General features: G+C 41.2%; 1 protein-coding gene across 8 annotated transcripts in view; it reads right to left on the bottom strand.

Moving 5' to 3' along the window:
• Positions 1-21,159, bottom strand: part of SHROOM4 (shroom family member 4) — a 230,153-nt gene that overhangs the window by 19,794 nt on the left and 189,200 nt on the right. For 7 of the 8 annotated variants that reach the window (XM_043457865.1, XM_043457867.1, XM_043457872.1 and 4 more), the window contains 2 exons: positions 18,528-18,589; positions 6,501-6,560 (listed from right to left, as the gene is read on the bottom strand). In XM_043457865.1, the coding sequence (XP_043313800.1) occupies positions 6,501-6,560; positions 18,528-18,589 (122 nt within the window). The remainder of the gene's footprint in view (positions 1-6,500; positions 6,561-18,527; positions 18,590-21,159) is intronic. The other variant, XM_043457866.1, reaches the window with a different exon arrangement.

A 21,159-nucleotide genomic window follows, 5' to 3' on the forward strand; every position in this document is an offset into this window, starting at 1 on the left:
ATGTATATGTAGAAAAAAGCAGAAACAAAATAGGAGACTGTTTCAGCTGATGACAGATATGATAGTCAAAAGATAATGAAAAAAATCTAAATTTCTTCATATACCAAATACAGACTCTACTTTCTTTTCAAGGGCCCATTAAAAATTTATTTATTGACTACATGTTAAACCGAAAAGTAGAAGTAGAAGAGCTACTACTGTAGCTCAGGCAGTAAAGAATTCGCCTGCAGTGCAGGAGACCCAGGTTCTATCCCTGAGGAGGAAAGATCCCCTAGAGAAGGAAATGGCAACCCACTCCAGTATTCTTGCCTGGAGAATCCCATAGAGAGAGAAGCCTGGCGGGCTACAGTCCATGGGGTCACAAAGAGTCAGACACAACTGAGCAACTAATACACACAGACTTGTATCTAGTCACAATACAATAACATTAAAAATTAATGAAAAACAAATATTCCTAGCACATAGAAAATGAAAGGGAGAAAATATCCTCAACTCTAGTCAAAAAGGAGACAATCTAAAATTGTAGACTACCTAGAAAATAACAATAATGAAAATATCAGAAGTGAGAGGATATGGATGATTAAAGCAATGGTTAAAAAAATGATAGTCTTAAATACTTACATTAATACATAAAAACAAAATAAATGAATTATGCTTTCAACAAAAGAAGGTTAAGAGCCACAAAAATAGAACTAAGCAAATAAAACTAGTGGCAGAAATTAATACACTAGAAAACAAATGTTAAAACTAATAATTAAAGCCAACAACTTTCTTTATTTTTTTTAAAGCCAACAACTTTCTTTAAAAGAAAAGACCATAAAACAGATTATCCACTTGCTAATTTAATTAAAAACCCTAAATGCACAAAATTAGAAATGGACAAATAACCACAGCTACAGACTAAATGAAAAGAGTAACAGAACACTTTGATCTACTTTATGAAAACAAATTTGAAAAGAGAATAGTTTTCTAGGAAAACAAAAATTACCAAAACTGATTGCAGAAAAATGAAAATATCTAAACCACCAGTTACCATAGGAAAAAAAATTGATAAATTTGACCAAAAAAATAGCATACTCCCATGTGAGTGAAGTGAAAGTCGCTCAGTCGTGTCCGACTCTTTGCGACCCCATGGACTGTACAGTCCATGGAATTCTCTAGGCCAGAATACTGGAGTGGGTAGCCTTTCCCTTCTCTAGGGGATCTTCCCACCCCAGGAATCCAACCCAGGTCTCCCACACTGCAGGCGGATTCTTTACCAGCTGAGCCACAAGGGAAGCCCTATACTCCAATGGTCTTGTGTTAATTCTGAAAGAAAGTAAAAGTGTTAGTCACTCAGTCGTGCCCAGCTCTTTGCAACCCCATGGACTGTAGCCCACCAGGCTCCTCTGTCCATGGAATTCTTCAGGCAACAATATAATACTGGAGTGGGTAGTCATTCCCTTCCCCAGGGGATCTTCTTGACCCAGGGATTGAACCCAGGTCTCCTGCATTGCAAGCAGATTCTTTACTGCCTGAGCCACCAGTGTTAATTCCACCAACCTTAAGCATCAGACAACCCATATGCTATTTACCCTTTCTAGATTTTGGAATCTAGAGAATAAAGGGAGATGAAAAGAATGCTGTATAATGTCAACACCAAAAACCAGCGACTAGAACATACATAAAGGAAAACCAGAGATTATTTTCATCAAAGAATACTAATCAAAACTCACCATTTTGCATGTAATAACAGAAATATTAGAACATTAGTAGATATAAGGAATTTATTAATAAACTACCAACACATATTAAAGGTTCAAAAAACCCTTTCTGAGAAGGGTGCATGATCCAAAAAGTTGGAAACCACTGGTCTGGGGCAGTTGCTCCTAAGCAAAGTAGCTCTTAATTGGAATTACCTGAAGATGTTGTTTAACATGCAAATTCCATGGCTCCACCTCTAAAAATTGAGATTTAATACCTCAGGAATCTATAAACAACTGCCCCAAGGGATTCTAATATCACTAGTTCAGGGGTCATACTATAGAAACAAAGATCCAGGGTGAAAAAGACGAGAATGTTGTGGTTTGGGGGAAGAGGTTTGGGGATAGAGTTATTTGTTCCAATTAGGTTGGCTTCCCATCTATATAGTATGTGCCCCAACCCTCAGTACACACATTCCTACCTTCTGTCCTTGCCTCTCCCACTTTTCCCCACCTTCATCTCCAATCTAGATCTTATGAGATGCAGGTGGTGAAAGCAACATCTCCAAAGGCTTTGGAGTTGGGTCAATGACCTGCAGCTGTGGTGAGAATAACCCCGCTCTGTGATAGTCATTAAATTTACCCCTCTTTCCTTCCCAGGGCACAGGGAAGGCAACAAAGCAGAGCGGAAAGAACACAGTGTTTAGAAAGACTTGAGTCTGACTTCTAGTAAAATTTAAAAATCTGTCTCCAGAACCCCAAAATTTTGTGACCTTGAGCAAAGTTTATTTATCTCAGTTTTAGTAAAATATCTATCTTACAAAGCTGCTGTGAGGATTAACCATATAAAAAGGACCTAGCAATGATGCTAGGTACATGCAAAGGTGATTCATAAATGACAGAACTACGCTATTTTTGCCTGGAGAATTCCATGAACAGAGGAGCCTGGCGGGGAACAGTCTATAGGATCACAAAGAGTCACATACAACTGAGCGAATAACACTAGGATACTTACTGTTAGAGCAAAGTCACTTACTCAGGGTCCCTGCATATGGTTATACAAATTGTGCAATGTACAACCTTCACTGCTGTATGCTTCAGCCCTACTCCTTGTTCTCATCAAGAGAGTTGAACTGCACCATCCTCTGGTTAATGTTCAGCCCTATTCAATAGCCAAGAAACTAAGAGACTTTGGGTCTTAGCTCAGATACATGGTTGCTGAGACAGGAGGCCCTAGATTACCAAGGATTTTAACCATAGGTTCATTTACTCACTCTTCTCAACTACTTAAAAAGGAGAGAGAATAAAAGCCAAGTTTAGGCTTAAAAGCAGTGTGAAGATCAACAAGACTAGATATTGTAAGTTGTTTTTTGTTTAGGTATTAATCAGTTATGTCAGCCTTACAGAATTTACCTCTAAGTAGCCAACTACAGAACCAGTTGGGAGGAAAGAGCACACTCTTGTAGGGACATTCAGTGACCCAATCCACGGCACTGTAACACTATCCGTGGCACGGGGCTCCAGCAAGGCAACCTGGACATTGCTATTCTCTGCATAAATTCTAATTTGAAAAGCACATCCCTCCCACCAACATGGCCTGTGTAAGGGCAGCCTAAACCTTTCAGAGTCACTTACATGAGGGGAGCAGAAATAGGCAAGACTCCAGAAAAGGGGAAGGACTGCCCTCAAAGAGATCAGCTGGGCCAATGTGTATATACATCATTCCAAGCTGTCATTCAGTATTACACTGTGCAAGATGACCAGATCTAAGGGGAGCAAAACCCATAGTCCTTGCTTTCCAGGCACTAACAACTGAAGTAGACTGGTGAAGGCACGTATGCTAAGTCACATCGGTCCTGCCTGACTATTTGCAACCCCATGAACCATAGCCTGCCAGGCTCCTCTGTCCATAGGATGCTCCAGGTAAGAATACTGCAGTGGCTTGCCATTCCCTTCTCCAGGGGATCTTCCTGACCCAGGGATAGAACATGGGTTTGATCATGATCTGAGTCTCTTATATCTCCTGCATTGGCAAGTGAGTGCCACCTGGGAAGTCCTAGACTGGTGAATGGGAGGCTTCCACTGAAGTGTGTCAGGCTCAAGCCAAGAACAGTGTTCTCTAGAGGCCCTATATGCATAAAAACCTACAGTTTTCTTTGAGACCAAGTAAGGATTCTTCCCTAGAGTGGAGGAAAAGGAACTTCATTAAGGAAAAAGAACTGTGGTTTCTTACTTACTACTTACTATGTGTCAGGCACTGTTGTAGGCACTTCTGTGTATGTATTTCTATTACTTTTCACACAAGCTCACTGAAGTAACTATACCATTACTGCCAGTTTGAAAATGAGGATCCTGAAGCTTAGAAAGGGTAATTAATTTTACCAGCTCCCTAGTAGTAGTAGTGTCTAGACTGGAACTTGCCTTATTTGGCTCCAAGGGACAATCACATTGAAGCAAGGACTCCTGGAGTGAGGCAAAAGGTAGTTGCACTACATTCATCACAAGGTGTTCTCAAAGACTTTGGCTCCTTGCTGAAGACAGGGGAGGAAGCATGAAAGCTAAGTCTGAGAAAGGGCTTTGCTGACACCAGCCAAGGAGACTACATCTCAAAAACAAAAGCAAATCATGTGCCAAGTCCTGGGCTGTTATTCTCTTTTCCTCTTGGCACAGGTAGACTGTGCTGCTGATAAATAGATTTTCCCCTTTTGTTACAATCTTTTTGGGGGAGGGGTTCATAGTAATTGAAAATGAAAACCAGTATTTGCAGAGGCTGAAAAATCTCCTCCTGCCTCCTTTGGCCTTTTGAAGCTTCCTTGTTTGGAATTTTTATTTTTAACCTCACCACAATAGCTTGGCATTCCAGGATCTCAGCAGCAAGATGGCACAGTTCCAGCCCCATCTCCCCTTCCCCCTTTCTCAGCAGCCAAAAGATACAACTGCTCCAAGAGAAACAGCCACTCCCAGCTTATTGCTGAAGGAAATATTTGCAAGATCCAGGAAGTGAGACACAAGGAGGCTACACAGGGAGGGAGAAGGGCCCAAAACGCTTATTGTTGCCACCCTTCTCCGCCTTTGGGGCCACAGAACTTCAAGTAAGGAACAATTAGTCTGGCGACAGCAAATGCAAGTGGCAGGATTTGCCCTGAGCCTTAGACAGCCCCCAGGAATCTGGTGCAAACTGTCCTTCGAAGAGATCTGAGAAGTCCTTGCTTTATTGTGGCTATCTTGGGTGAAGCTTAGATCCCTCTCTCCAATAACCCCAGCTTGGAGTTTTCAAGAAGGTTTTCCCATTATTCCTCTGAATTCTATGTAGTGTCACAAACATGGTGCTAAAGGAGAGTAGTGATTGCTCTTGTTTACTCAAAGTCCATCATGTGTCAGGCACAGGGCTGGACAGTTAACAGACTCGATCTCATTTCATCCTTGAGACAATCTTGTGGCTTGAGCATTCTCTTGCCCATGTTAGAAATGACCTCAGGGAGGTTAAACAACGTAAGCAGCCAGGAGAAGTTACGACCAAGGTCCATCTGACTCCAATGCCCACGGTTTATACCAGCACAACATGCTGACTCTTCAGCATTCTCATAACCTTCTCAAGAGATTTAATAAAAGACATTTTAAGTGCATATAATGTATTGTCGAGAGGCCAAGAGGGTTTGATATCCACCAGCACAATTTAACAGAGGATTAGGCTGCCTGAGGTTCTTGAGGCTGTATTCTCTAATAGCCAGTGGTTCTGACACTTAAACATGCATCAGAATCACCTGGAAGGCTTATTAAAACACAGGTGGCTCAGTCCTATCCCCAGAATTTCTGATTTGGTAAATCCGGGGCAGGGTGGAGAAATTTTATTTTTAACAATTTCCAGAATGATGATGGTACTGCTGCTCCCAAATCATACTTTGAGATACACTGCTTTAACCAGTCATTATCTACCAGGTTTCCAACTTACTAACGTATCTTAAGAGGTATAAACCCATTTTAAAAAACTCTTAAAACGAAAAGGAATTCTAATTGACTATATACATACCACCCATGTGACAAGTGGGATGAAGATTTGCAAAATAAAATGAGTATACTGGAGGTCCACAAAGCTCTGGGAATCTTGATGCTATTTAAGGAAATTCAGTGCCCCACCACTGTTAAACAATGGATGTGCCAGAGGGAGAGAGCAATTTTTGTATATTTGAATCCTCATGTATACCAGGTATTGCTGCTGCTGCTGCTAGGTCACTTCAGTCATGTCTGACTCTGTGCGACCCCATAGACGGCAGCCCACCAGGCTCCCCCGTCCCTGGGATTCTCCAGGCAAGAACACTGGAGTGGGTTGCCATTTCCTTCTCCAATGCATGAAAGGGAAAAGGGAAAGTGAAGTCACTCAGTTGTGTCCGACTCTTAGCGACCCCATGGACTGCAGCCTACCAGACTCCTCTGTCCACAGGATTTTCCAGGCAAGAGGACTGGAGTGGGTTGCCAGTGTCTGCTCTGATACCAGGTATTAAGGTACTGAATTTCAAAGACAGGGGAATAGACTTAATACCAAAGTTACAAAGAACATAATTTTATCTCAAATAGTTTAAAAGGCAATCTGGGTGCTGAATTATGAACGGCAATTATTATTATAGAGTAGTTCTTCAGCATGCATGTATATACCATTTGAGGTTTTAACCTTTTAAGAGTAACCCTAAAGATCCATGAAGTGTAGTAACTTATCATTATGCAAAGGGTATGAATTTGACTTGCAAGATATTATAATACTGGTTTGCAGGGCACGTCACCAAGCAAAGGAGGGAGGCTAGTCAACCACTTGGCACTCACATGTCAATGTGGCTTGATGGGTCTCTATTTGCTGTCAAGGTACACAGGTGCACAGTAACCCTGGGAGAGAGAAAAAAAGTGCTTTTCTGTAATGCAAACTACTTGTCAACTAGCGCTGATGATGGAAGTGAAGAGCAATGTAAAGGTCTTGAGAAAGTAATGGTTCTAAGTCAGATAATAAAATGTTCATTAGTGGGAATGGAGGGAGAGGTTCTATGTTGTAGTGATGGTGACAAATTTGAAGATTCACAGAGATCTGGTGATGTACCCCCTCAGAAAAGTCAAGACAGATAAGCAGAAATGCTAGTTGATGGAGAATTCTAGCAAAACAAATTCTAGCTAACAGAGAGATCAAGCATGGCTGCTAAGTAACAGTCTGTCATTGGTACAGGGATTTTTCCAAAGCCCTTGATCTTTAACTTTGCAGGACTACATCAAACCAATGTGGGCTGCCTCTTCTTCAGATTTTCTTTTTGTTATCAATTCCAGCAAGTTGACATGTACCCAAAGAACACATGCATTCAGCTCCAGCTGTTTACATTTTACCAGATGCCTTTCTGAATCTTCTTTGTACATGGCTACTATCAGATTCAACATGTGGTTTAGAATTTAGCCTTTTTTGTTGTTAATATTATTACAAATAGTCAAATCTGTGCAAGACCCAATATTTGTACACCCATCATAGTTAATGGCTATATTCTATACCAACATGATGATATATTAAATTGGTAAATCTTTTCCATGATTATAAATAGCACTACTACAAATATCTTTAAATAGCTTACTTTTCTCTTTTTAGATTATTTCCTTGGGGGGCATGCTGGATCAAGGAGTACGAACAGTTTTGTAACTCTTGTCACATATTTCTAGATTGTCTTTTAAGAAAACTGAACTAATTTATACTGCTCCATGAAACACATACTGTTTCCTCAAGTCTTGTCAAGATAGGGTTTTATAATTTCTATTTATAATTTCAATCAACTGTTGATAATTTAATATGCTGATTGTGACACCTTGAAGTTGTTTTTATTTGTACTTGTTTAATTGGTAGAGAGGTTGTACTTTTCCATGCAATGATTTTACTGTCTTTATTTCCTCATGTGTAAATTGACTATTTTCTTTGTCCTTTATGAAGCTGAATCTGAAAGCTGACCTTCTATAATCTGTATCCATTCTTTATATTTTTCAGACAGTCAACTGTTATCTGTGATGCTGACCCCAGACATTTTTCTCATTCTCTTATTTAGCTTTTTATTACATTTTGTTGTACAAAAGTTTCTTTTCCCAACTTTTATATAAAAATCATCCATCTTGTCTCTGATGATATCCTCCGTTTAATAGGCACAAATTTATCTTCCACCCATTGCTGGAATGAATATGCTATTCCACTGGTCTGCTTTCTGAAATTTATACTATAGAGTATTTTATGTACTGTGGCTGTAAGTTCATTATTCTCCATATTGATACCTACAGCTCCCAACATTTATTGAAGAAAGATGATTGCTTTCCGTGGTTCACAGTTGCCTCCAGTGTGCTCTGTAGTCTTAGAATCTGTTTCTAGAATCTCTCTTTTTTATTTAATTTCACTGTTTGACATTTTTTCAACCCACTATCATATGGTTTTAATAACTGTCACTTTATGGCTAACTTTAAAATCTGATAGGGTAAGTCTACCACCATTACCTCTTTAAATAAATGTATTCTTTGGTCTTCCTGCCCACTTTTTCTTTCAGATAAATTTCACTATGAATTTGACAAGTTCTATAAAGTATCCCACAATGACTCTAATCGGTAGTGTATTAAATCTATATATTAACTTAGGGAGTATTGTAATCATTACTGTATTAGTCTTCTCAAATTGAAGCAGAGAATAGCTATGCATTTATTCATGTCTTTATTTCTCCCATTAGAGTTTCTTAATTTTCCTTGAATAAGTTTTGTGTGGCCAGGATTAAATTAATACCCAAGTATTTAAATTCACTTTGTCATGCTCTTTGACAAATCCTTTCTTGCCTCTGAAGGTTGCATTCTTCTTAGCTGGTAAAGCCTTCCTGAAAAGTATATTCTACCTAATGAAATAAGATTCAATTCTCAATTACCCATTTCCTTTCACTCAATTGGCAAACAGGAAATGTGTACTGGATGGTCCGCACTCTGCTTATGATGTGGTATGATAAAAAGAAGGAAGAGAGCCCTAGGCCTAGAACTGAAAAACCTGGGTAGCACTCCAATTCTGTCATGTACTTGCTGTATAATTCCGGAAGTAGCCTGTTTGACATTAGGCAAGTGACTTTAATCTTTCTGTGAATAAGTTTCACCGTTAAAACTGTGTCACTAAAGGGTAACTATCTTATAGGGTCATGATTAGTAATAAATAAAATAATTCACATGAAAATGCTTATAGCAGTGTCTGATATACAATAAACACTTAGTAAATGTTAGATATTATACCTTTTGTTGTTGTCATTAATAATAGTATAGCAATACCTTTCCTGAGTCTTAGCTTCTTTATCAGTCAAATGGGGAAAATAAGGCTTAACTGCACAGAGTTGCTGTGAGGATTAACTGCGGCTATATATGTGTAAATACACCCTACACATTTTAAAGGTCTGTGCAAAGTGGAAAAATGGAAAAGACCACAGGAGGCAATTGTAAGTACAGAAAACCAAGAGAGATGATCCATAAAATAACTTCTTTGAGCTATTAAATATTTCACATTTATGTACATTTTTCTCCCAGCAGAGCTACTCACCAATTTTTTCCCCTCCTGCTAATATTAAAATGCATTTGCATTCTCTGCACACAAACTAAATAACAGTGGAGGGAGACAATCAAGAGCATAACTACCTGGAATTAAATTTTGTTGCAGGCTTCCAGGCAGAGTAGCTCAAGAATATACAGTTTATTTCCCCAACTATACTCATCATTCTAGTTGTGATAGAAGTGACATAAGAAAAGTTAAAAATGTGTGTGTAACTGGGGAAACCAGATCTGAAAGAGACACGTGCACCCCAATGTTCATCTCAGCACTGTTTATAATAGCCAGGACATGGAAGCAACCTAGATGCCCATCAGCAGATGAATGGATAAGGAAGCTGTGGTACATATACACCATGGAATATTACTCAGCCATTAAAAAGAATTCATTTGAATCAGTTCTAATGAGATGGATGAAACTGGAGCCTATTATACAGAGTGAAGTAAGCCAGAAACATAAAGACCAATACAGTATACTATTGCATATATATGGAATTTAGAAAGATGGTAATGATAACCCTATATGCAAAACAGAAAAAGAGACACAGATGTACAGAACAGACTTTTGGACTCTGTGGGAGAAGGCGAGGGTGGGATGTTTCGAGAGAACAGCATTGAAACATGTATATTATCTAGGGTGAAACAGATCACCAGCCCAGGCTGGATGCATGAGGCAAGTGTTTGGGCCTGGTGCACTGGGAAGATCCAGAGGAATCGGGTGGAGAGGGAGGTGGGAGGGGGAATCGGGATGGGGAATACATGTAAATCCATGGCTGATTCATGTCAATGTATGACAAAAACCACTACAATATTGTAAAGTAATTAGCCTCTAAATAATAAAAATAAATGTAAAAAAAATGTGTGTGTAGTCTGGGGAAGGTAAGTGGAAGCTCCATCAGAATTTCTCTTTAAATGTCATCTTTGCCCTTGACCTTTCCTAGGCCTTCTCATCTTCCTTGAGATCATAAACTATGATCTGCCACCTCCATATTCAGCATCAATATGACCTTCCCATTGACCTCCCCTTTCTGTTTTTAAACTTAAACCAGTTTCCCAAATCCTGATCAAAACTTCACTTCAACCAGAAGTTCTCATATTTAGCTTATATCAGAATTGCCTGGAGGGCTTGCAAAACACACATCTCTGGGCCATGTTGCCCCAGTTTCTGATTCGGTTGATCTGGGTAGGGGCCAATAATTTTCATTTCTACTTCAGTTCTTAGGTGATACTGAGGGTGTTGGTCCTAGGACTACATTTTTTAGTTAATTAATTTATTAATTTTTGGCTGCACTGGGTCTTTGTTGCTGCCTGAGGGCTTTCTCTACTTATGGTGAGAGAGGGCTACTCTCTAGTTGCATTGGGCAGGATTCTCATTGCAGTGGCTTCTCTTGTTGCAGGGCACAGGCTTTAGGGAATATGGGCTCAGTAGCTGTGACACATGGGCTTAGTTGCTCTGTGGCACGTGGGATCCTCCAGGATCAGGGATAGAACCCGTGTCCCATGTGTTGGCAGGCAGATTCTTAACCACTAGACCACCAGGGAAGCCCTAGGACTACATTTTGAGAACCACTAACTTAAACCTTTCTTCCCTCTCTAACTACCACCCCATTTCTTTCCTTCCTTTTCTTAGCCAACTTCTTTTTAGACAGTTTTAAATGTATAAATGTCTTTTCAGTTCAGTTCAGTCGCTCAGTTATGTCTAACTCTTTGTGACCCCATGGACTGCAGCACGCCAGGCTTTCCTGTCCATCACCAACTCCCGGAGCTTGCTCAAACTCATGTTTATTGAGTTGGTGATGCCATCCAGCCATCTCATCCTCTGTTGTCCACTTCTCCTCCTACCTTCAATCCTTCCCAGCATCAGGGTCTTTTCTAATGAGTCAGCTCTTCGCATCAGGTTGCCAAAGTATTCGAGATTCAACTTCAGCATCAGTCCTTCCAATGAATATTCAGGATTGATTTCCTTTGGGATTGACTGATTTGATCTCCTTGTAGTCCAAGGGACTCTCAAGAGTCTTCTCCAACACCACTGTTCAAAAGCATCAATTCTTCGGTAATCAATTTTCTTTATGGTCCAACTCTCACATCTATACATGACTAATGGAAAAACCATAGCTTTGACTAGATGGAACTTTGTTGGCAAAGTAATGTCTCTGCTTTTTAATATGCTCTCTAGGTTGGTCATAACTTTCCTTCCAAGGAGCAAGCGTATTTTAATTTCATGGCTGCAGTCACCATCTGCAGTGATTTTGGAGCACAAGAAAATAAAGTCTGTCACTGTTTCCATTGTTTGCCCATCTATTTACCATGAAGTGATGGGACCAGATGCCATGATCTTAGTTTTCTGAATGTTGAGTTTTAAGCCAGCTTTTTCACTCTCCTCTTCCCTTCATCAAGAGGCTCTTTAGTTCCTCTTCGCTTTCTGCCATAAGGGCGGTGTCATCTGCCTATCTGAAGTTATTGATATTTCTCACATAAAGATATGTGTTTTCGAGCACTCTTATTTTAAACTATTTTCCAAATCACACAGTAACATATAATCATTGCATTAAAATTAATGAAAAGAAACTGAAACCCTCCTATTTTGTTGTTGGAAGTATAAAATGGTACAGCTACTTTGGAAAACAGTTAGGCAGTTCCTTAAAAAGTTAACAGAGTTATCATATGGCCCAGAAATTCTACTCCTAAATATATACTCAAGAGAATTTAAAACAGATGTCCACACAGAAATTTGTATGTGAACAGTCATGGCAGCATTATTCACAATAGCTAAAAAGTGGAAACAATCCAATGTCCATTAATGGATGAATGGATAAATAAAATGTGGTATGTCCATACAATGAAATATTTGGAAAAAATAGAGTATGAAATACTGTTACATGCTACACTAAAGATGAACTTCTAATGCATGCTAGGTGAAAGAAGCCAGACACAAAAGCCCATATATTATTTGATTCCAGTTATATGAAGTATACAGGATAGGCAAATTAATAGAGACTGAAAGTAGATTAGTGGTTGCTTGATGCTGAGGTTGGGAATAGTGACTAGAAATGAGAGCAATCACTCTCTATTTCTAACCTCAGACTCAAGTAACCACTAATCTACTTTGTATCTCTATGAACTTGCCTATCCTGTCATTTCATATAAATGGAATCATTAGTGGTTTCTTGAGGCTGAGGTTGGGAATAGAGAGTCATTAGAAATGAGCAAGGGGTTTTCCTGGTGGCTGAGATAGTAAGGAATCCGCCTGCAATGCAGGAGACCTGGGTTCGATCCCTGGGTCAGGAAGATCCTCTGGAGAAGGGAATGGCTACGTACTCTAGTATTGTTGCCTGGAGAATTCCATGGACAGAGGAGCCTGGTGGGCTACAGTCCATGGAGTCGCAAAGAGTCAGACACAACTGAGTGACTAACACTTCACTTTCACTTCAGAAATGAGCAAAAGGGATCTTTTTAGGGAGATGGGCATGTTCTAAAATTGGATTGTGGTGATGGTTACATAGTGTTAGATCCCTGGGTCAGTAACATCTGCTGGAGAAGGGAATGGCTACACCCTTTAGTATTCTTGCTTGGAAAATTCCATGGACAGAGGAGCCATGGGGTTGCAAGAGTTGGACACAACTGAGCGACTCACACTTTCATTTTCAAATTAACCAAAATTTACTGAATTGTACACTTAAAATGGGTGAATTTAGGATGTGCAAAGCTGTGTGCATTTCTTCTCTATGCATTCCCTTTACAGACCATCATGCCTTCTATTTTCTATGCCCACCATTTTACTAAGTTTGCTTTCTTAAAGCTCACTTGTGAGTTCAAACTGTCAAAGCCAATAGCAGTCCTCTCCTTATCTTCTGTGATGGTGCCCTGGCATACTTCTCTTTCTTATGACTCCAGATGCCTGCTCCTTCAATCTCCTTTGCTGGCTGTTCTTCTCCATCCTACTCTCGTTGGCTAGGTGATCAACAAGGCTGCTCAAAAGCATCTCTCTGTCTTCCTCTCTAACTTTAAATTCAACATATCCCAACTCAAACTTGTCATCTCTACCAAATCAGGTCCCCTTCTCACCTGCCCCCAATATGTCAATAATCTTTTCCAAGTCACTGGGGCTCAGAATTATATTTTGGCTTAACTCCTTTCTTCCCAAATTCCAATCACTGAGTTCTTTCTACTTTTTTTCTCAAAAGTTGTCATGTATTTGTGAGCAAATAATCTGAACCAACAATTCACATGGGAAGCAATGCAAATATTAAATACATGAAAAATTTGCAAAACAGAATAATCAAAGTAAGCAAATTAAAATTAAAATAGGTACCATTTAAACCTACTTCATTAGAAAATTTTCCATGATGGCAAATTTTAGGGGAAACTGGTATTCTCATATACTGCTAATAGCAGAATAAAACACCTCCAGGGAAAGCAGTTTGGGAAATAAATCAAGAACAATAAGAATGTTCATTTTCTTTTAACTAGTAATCACAACTCTATATAATTGTTTTTAATGAGATAATTCAAAATTAGAAAAAGGTTATAGCTGCTCAAAATTTTTCAGCAGCATTACTTTATAATAGCAAGAAATTGGGAAAAAACCTAATTATCCACCAATTTGGGAATGATTAAGCAAATTAGAGCACATTAAGCTGGTAAAATATTATGCAGCCATTAAAATTTATAACTACTGAGGAAGCCTTAATGGCAACAGGAAAAATTGTTTACCAAGTAATGCCTAGTGGAAAAAGAGAAGCTGCTGCTGCTAAGTCACTTCAGTCATGTCCGACTCTGTGCGACCCCCTAGACGGCAGCCCACCAGGCTCCCCCGTCCCTGAGATTCTCCAGGCAAGAACACTGGAATGGGTTGCCATTTCCTTCTCCAATGCATGAAAGTGAAAAGTGAAAGTGAAGTTGCTCAGTCGTGTCCGACTCTTAGTGACCCCGTGGACCGAAGCCTACCAGGCTCCTCCATCCATGGGATTTTCCAGGCAAGAGTACTGGAGTGGGGTGCCATTGCCTTCTCCGAAAAGAGAAGCAGGACACATAAAATTATATCTACACAGTTATTATAATCATGAGACCCCTGCCAAACCTCTATACATATAGATAAAGACTGGCAGGGAAATGAAGACAATCAGCGTGTTAGGGTGGTAAGAATTAGGATACTTTTTATTCTGTTTTTAATTTCCTGTAATATTGCTTTCACAATAAACATTTCCTCCCCCCCCAATATCACACATATTTATCTGTCCCTTCTCCATTTCTATTGTACCCTACCTTCCCAATTCAGGGCCACACTCTTTCACGTCTAGATCACTGCCCCAACCTGGTCTCCTTCCAACCTATCTAGGCTGCAAATGCTGCCAAATTATCTAAAGTGCCATATTTACTATGTCACTTACCTGACCAATAATCTTCAATTGCCTCCATATTTGCCATCCTATCTAGTTTTCAAGGCCTAACTATCTGGGTGCAATACTTCACTCTTGACCCTTTTTCTCTACTGTTACTGTTGCTGCTGCTGCTCCTCTTCCTCCTCCTCTTTACAACTGACATTTACTGAAGGTTTATGGTGCCATATTTTGTCCTAAATGCTTTACATATGTTAACTCAATTAATCCACACAACAGTCACAGAAGGTAAGTACTCTCAGCCCATTTCAGAAATAAGGAAACCAATGGGATGGAGTGAAAGGTGGGGGGGCATGGAGAGAAAGCCACGTGCGAAGTTCACAGAGCTAGAGAACAGAAAGCCTGGATTTGAACCCATGCAGACTGACTTCAAAGGGCTTCCCAGGTGGCTTCCCAGGTAAAGAATCTGTCTGCCAGTGCAGGAGACATAAGGGACACAGGTTCAATCCCTGGGTCAGGAAGATCCCCTGGAGAAGGAAATGGCAACCCACTCCAGTATTCTTGCCTGGGAAGTCCCATGGACAGATGAGCCTGTTGGGTTACAGTCCAGGGGGTCCCAAAGAGTCAGTTACAAGGAAACTTCAGTCAGACTGAAGCAACATAGCACACAGACTAACTTCAAGGCTAGAACACTTAACAACCAGCAGGGTTTATTCCTGCAATACAGCCTGCTTAGTGTCCTCTCTGGGCCTTTCCTTGTTTAGACTCCAGCCTTCAGTTTTCTTAACCCTCAATGAACTTAAATAGGGCACAATGATACTTAACATGTATTGGCCCGTTATCATGTGTCAGGCTTTTCTTGTTTGTTTAAACCACTTTTCATCTTATAGCTACTGGCTTGAGTTGAAGATCTGGCATGTCTTCAGTAGCTGTGAGACCTTGAATAAGTTACTTAGCTCTGCTGAACCTCAGATTCTTTATCTGAGTCAATGGTTCTCAAAATGTGATCCCAGAACCAGCTGCATCAGCATCACCTGGAGAGCTTGTTAGAAATGCACATTTTGAGTCATGCTCCATACCTACTGAATCACACTCCCTGGGGGTGGGGTGGGAACTACCATCTATCCCAGTTTTTTAACAAGCCCTCCAGGTGTTTCTAATGCACACTCAAGTTTGAGAACCAATGCCCTAAAACAATGCCTATCTGACAGTTTTGGGGAATATAAAACAGAGTATGTATAACTTAGCTGGTGGCACCTAGGTTGTTTTGCAAATGGTAATTTATCATTACTGCTACTTAACTTTGTATAGATTAGTCTTCCTTGCTCAAGCTAGGGATGGGCAGGCATTATGCTTCCTGATGCTTTTCTCTAATATTTCCCTGCTTGCTTCAAAACAGACATTACACACACCAGGTTTTAAATAAAATCATCTTATTTGACTGGCTGATTAGTAACAGAGCCATTTTGGAGAAGCACCATGGCATAGTATAGTGTCTCTGAAGTTAGACTACCTGGTCTGAAGCTCCAATACTTTGGCCACCTGATGCGAAGAGCCAACACATTGGAAAACACCCTCAAGCTGGGAAAGATTGAAGGCAGGAGGAGAATGGGGGTGACAGAGAATGAGATGGTTGGATGGCATCACCAACTCAATGGACATGAATTTGAGCAAACTCTGGACAAGAGTGAAAGACGGGAAAGCCTGGTATACTGTAGTCCATGGGGTCACAAAGAGTCAGACATGACTTAGTGACTGAAAAACAACAACCGAGGTCTAACTGTGGGACATTAGGTAAATGAATTTATCTGTGTGTGCTTCAGTTTCTTCTGTCAATTGGCTCTCCAATTAATAGTATATACCCCTTAAGGTTATGGTGATATTTAGTATTCCCAAAGTGCTTTTATTGCTGCCTAGAATCGAGCACTGTGCTCAAGAAATGTTAAGTTAGCATTATGATTTTTTGTTATTTCACCCATTCAATGGTGGAAGAGGCTCTGTTTCTTCATTTGGTGAGCAAATGACAAAAATATCTCAAGCAGCTTCTCTGTGTCAGGCACTGTGCTAGGCATGGAGGCATCCATGACCAAGGTGTGGTCTCCTTTCTCGACAGTCTCAGTCTAATATGGGAAACTCAGCAGATCCACCAGAACATGGTGAAAGTTCTCCAAGAACATGGTACAGGTCAAACTATGATGGGGAATCAAGACCAGCCATAGAATCCCATAGTATTCCCACGCAGGCCTTAGATTCCTGAGAAATTATGATGAGGGGTCCATTTGAAGGGTTTCCTCTGGGATCCTGATTGAAGCAGTTATAATGGAAAAAGCATGAACTTTGGGACCAGACCAACCTGGGTCTGAATCCTGGCTCCATCACTTAACTAGCTGTGTGACCTCAGCTAAGTTATATAACCTCTTTAGACCTCATCTATAAAATAGGTGGTACAATTAACTGTTGTGGAAAATTAGATTATGGGTATAAGGAGATCCAACCCAATGAATGACACTTAGTAGATGATCAATAAATGTTGGCTTCCTCTCTTTCCATTGCCAACTGGAAAACTGATAGGTTTCCCAGACTTTGGAGGCAGAAGAAAACCAAAATTATTTCTGCCTGACTACCAAATCACAGGGGATAATGTGGAGCCCTGGAAAGAACCCTGTGATTTTCAGAGATCAGGAGACCCAGATTCTAGTCCTCTCCCTAGGTGCCCCCACAGAGGCACAGCTAAAAGCCATCTTCAATGCCTGTCCTTCATTCGTGGAGTTTGAGTAAAAGAATCAGTATAATTTTGGCTTCCCCAGTGGCTCAGCAGGTAAAGAATACACCTGCAATGCAGGAGATACTGGAGATGTGGGTTCGATCCTTGGGTTGGGAAGATTCCTTGGAGAAGGAAATGGCAACCCACTCCAGTATTCTTGCCTGGAGAATCCCATGGACAGAGGAGCCTGGTGGGATACAGTCCATGGGGTCACAAAGAGTCAGATGTGACTGAGCACCCTTACTAGACTGTGAGCTCTTTGAGGAAAGGGGTTGTGTTGAATACCTAATACTGTCCTGGAGAAGAACTGGCTGAAAAGTATATCACTGGATAGAAGAGAAACGTCACAGAAGAGGGGTTCCATCCAGGCTGATGGAGAGGACCCTGGAGGAGGTAATTGTCTCCTTGTCGTGATCACTATGATAGGTGGGCTCATCTCTTTGGAGCATGAGTGCCAGGTGCCATGTTCCCCACATTACAGGAGCAGAGTCTCTACTCTGGGCATTATTAAGGACTCTGCCTTTTATTAAATTATTGAATTAGTATAAATTATTAAAGGCATTATTAAGGGCTCTGCCCAAGCAACTCTTTCCCCTCCAGCCCAAGCTACATATACCATTTGTAAAAATGTCTCTACCTTCTTCAGGAATTCTAACCTATTGTTAGCAGGCTCTGCCTTGGATTTTTAATGAGCAGACCTGAAGCTCTCGATGAGTCCTATAAAAAGAAAGGTGGCAGAACACAAGAAACACTCTGAAGGAAAGGCACAGAAGTAGCTGGACAGCCTTGCCTCCTCTCTGGCCCCTCCAATCACCCAGTGGCCACTGGGAAGGTAAGCATAGTTTATGCCTGCCCATCTATGTTTCAGCATGGTCTAGTCCCCATGTCCTTGTGCCTGGGCACTTGCCTCAGGCCTCCGAGCTGATAAGCATAATGTCCTGCAACACTCCTGACTATGATGTATTTATTCCAAAATGTGCTACCAGTCAGTTAGGTCTATAGCCCAGCTGCCTGGGGGGCAGGCTGGATTCCATCTATACGTAAACCCCTTGGTATTGACACCAGACCAGGTTACTCAAAGGAAACAGAGCAAATAGAAAACCTTATCAATTTCCACAGAAACCTCAGAGGTACTAACTTACCCAACTCCCTGAGTGGTCAACTTACCTCCCTGACTGGCTGGTCTTCCTGTTTCCTGTTATTGGTTTCCATTTGTCCCCAGGAAATTCCTGCAAAGCAAAATTCTGATAAGTTAGGGAGCTCTGAGCAGCCAGGTAATCTAGATAGCTTCAAAACTGTGAATTGGTCAGGAGCCTGTCCAAGGCCAGGTGCCACCCCTGCGCCCCCTCCCCGCCCCAGCCAAGCTGATTCCTTTTACTCTCCTATGTAAGGTAGAGAACTATGTGCCTAGAGGGCTGCCTTTCTGTCAGGAGGCCTTCTGCACTGCTGGGGCCACGCAGAGTCTAAGATAGCATTCAGGGACCTCAGCAGTGTGGTCTAGAAACTCTGAGTTACCCTTTTTCTCTATTCCCCTCCCAAACCATGTTAAAAAAAAAAACAAAAAAAAAACCAGTTTAGCATGTTTGCTGTTTGTTCTGGCCCTTGCAAAGATCTTTTTATTTGCTCTGCCCAATGGACCTGCTCATTCCTCTAGTCTCTTCCACCACAGAAAGCATCTTCTCGGACGTTGCGGCCCTTGAGATGACTTTGAGAACTAAAGCTTCTGCTGCCGCAACCCTGTCCTGGGGGAGGCAGCTAAAGAACATGCACGCCAGCCCACCCCGATACTGTAGGGGTCCTTCCTCTTCCTCCAAGATCTGCTGACAGGGGCTGAGGTGGGCTCATTTCTGGGGAACATGGGTGCTGGGTGCCACATTCCCCATATTACAGGAGCAGACTTTTCACCCTGGGCATTTTATCCATAAGAGCTTTGCCCAAGCATTGTTTCCCTACAGCCCAAGCTGAATATTCCATTTGTAGAAATGTCCCTGCCTTCTATCCTAGCTCGAAGCCTAATGAAAATTTGCCTTTGACATTCTCTCTGATTTCAGCATTCCATACCTTCTACCTAGAGACTCAGAACTTAGTCCGTTGGGAATGCAATTTTTCCTAAACTGATCTTCCAAAGTCTCTCTCCCCAATGCTATTATTGGTCCTGTTCAAAGTTTTATTACCTTTGCCTCAGTAAAAAAATAAATTTTACTACCTTTTGTAGGTAAGATGTGGTTGTCAGTCATTCTGGTTAAGATATTTGTTGTTTGAGAGCAGCTATGTCACCTCCCAGGACCTCAAACTTCCTATCTGGCAAATAAGGACTGTGCTATCTAGCCTTGCTGGGTTCCCAGGAGTGAGGATAAAATGGGATGTGTGCAGAGAATGCCTAGTACAGCACTTGGCACGTAGGAGGCTAGGGATCTTAGTGACCATAGAATAGATGAGGTTTCACAGCTTTCACACAACCAGAGAAGTCTCTCTGCCTGTACCTGTCAAGTTAGAGCAGCAAAACCACTTGTTCAACTTCAGATTGTTCCTGACGCCCTTGTGAGATGTCCCTGCTTTCAAAGACAGTATTACTCATTCGGCCACAGTGGGAGCCAGGATTTCCTGTCCATTCCCTGTCTAGCCCTATGGGGAGTGCTCAGTAAATAGCAGTGTCCAAAGCAAACAAAGTCCTGTCCCAACTCTCAATCTCCCCAAGTCCCCAGTATCACCTTACATTATTTTCCCTGCCGAGCCACTTAGGTTGCTGTAAATTGTATGCACTCTTTGAATCAAAGAGGCAGTTATCTCAACTTGTTGCGGATGAGGATTGATTACGGTAGGAACTTGGTGCCTGAGTGAAGTTATACTGCTAGAAGACATCCTGCCAGACTGGAGAGGGCATGGGCTTTGCAATCAGCTTATGGAGAGGCAGCATAGCACAACTTGGAGCCTGGCCTCGGAGGCTACACTACATGGATTCAAATCCCACACTGTGTGTGACCTCAGGCAGACTACCCAGCAGTTTATCTTAGCTCATTTTCTCAAGCTATTTAATAGTGATCACAATAATAATAGTATCTATTTCTTGATGGCTTTGACAACCATGTGAGTTGATACATGTAAAGCACCTAGAACAGCACCTGGTACACAGTAGACACTCAAATGTTGGTAATCATTATGTTGTTCAAATCCTGGCTTTACCACTTGTAGGATGTGTGACCTCAGCTTTCTTAGCTGGAAAACAGGGTCCTATTATAACATATCTCATATAATTGCTAAATTAAATAATTTTATATATATGCAGAACTAACTGGCATGAAGCATGAAAGATTTAGATGTGTGCTGATTTCAGTTTTCTTAATGGCACCAAATAGGAGCCAGTTAGCTTCCCAACCACTTCCAGGGGGCATAACAAGCAGGATCTCAACCCTACTTCAGATAACCACCATCACAACTCCCTAGCCAGCTGAGCTGGGGAATCCTAACCCATGCTAAAAGTTTTTCCCATGTCTGAGGGGAAGGTGAGTTGAGCTGGCAGGGGTAGAAATGGGCATGAAGTGCCTCCTGGATGGCTGTCCACATGTCTAAAAGCCTAGCGTCTAAGCAGACCTACTTAGCTAATCTAACAGACATTAGGAGGCCAATATGTCCTTCCCTCAGAATATAAAAGAAGAGGCATGCATGGGCACAGACATACCTGTATTGCTGCTTCCAGCTACTACAATGTGCAAATTTCACTGCTTTCCTTCATGGAGTTACTGGCTGACAATTCTGCAACCATCTTCTGCTTATCCCACCCCCAACATTAACACTTTTT

Source organism: Cervus canadensis, chromosome X (assembly GCF_019320065.1).
Source record: "Cervus canadensis isolate Bull #8, Minnesota chromosome X, ASM1932006v1, whole genome shotgun sequence".
Taxonomy (NCBI): Eukaryota; Metazoa; Chordata; class Mammalia; order Artiodactyla; family Cervidae; genus Cervus; species Cervus canadensis.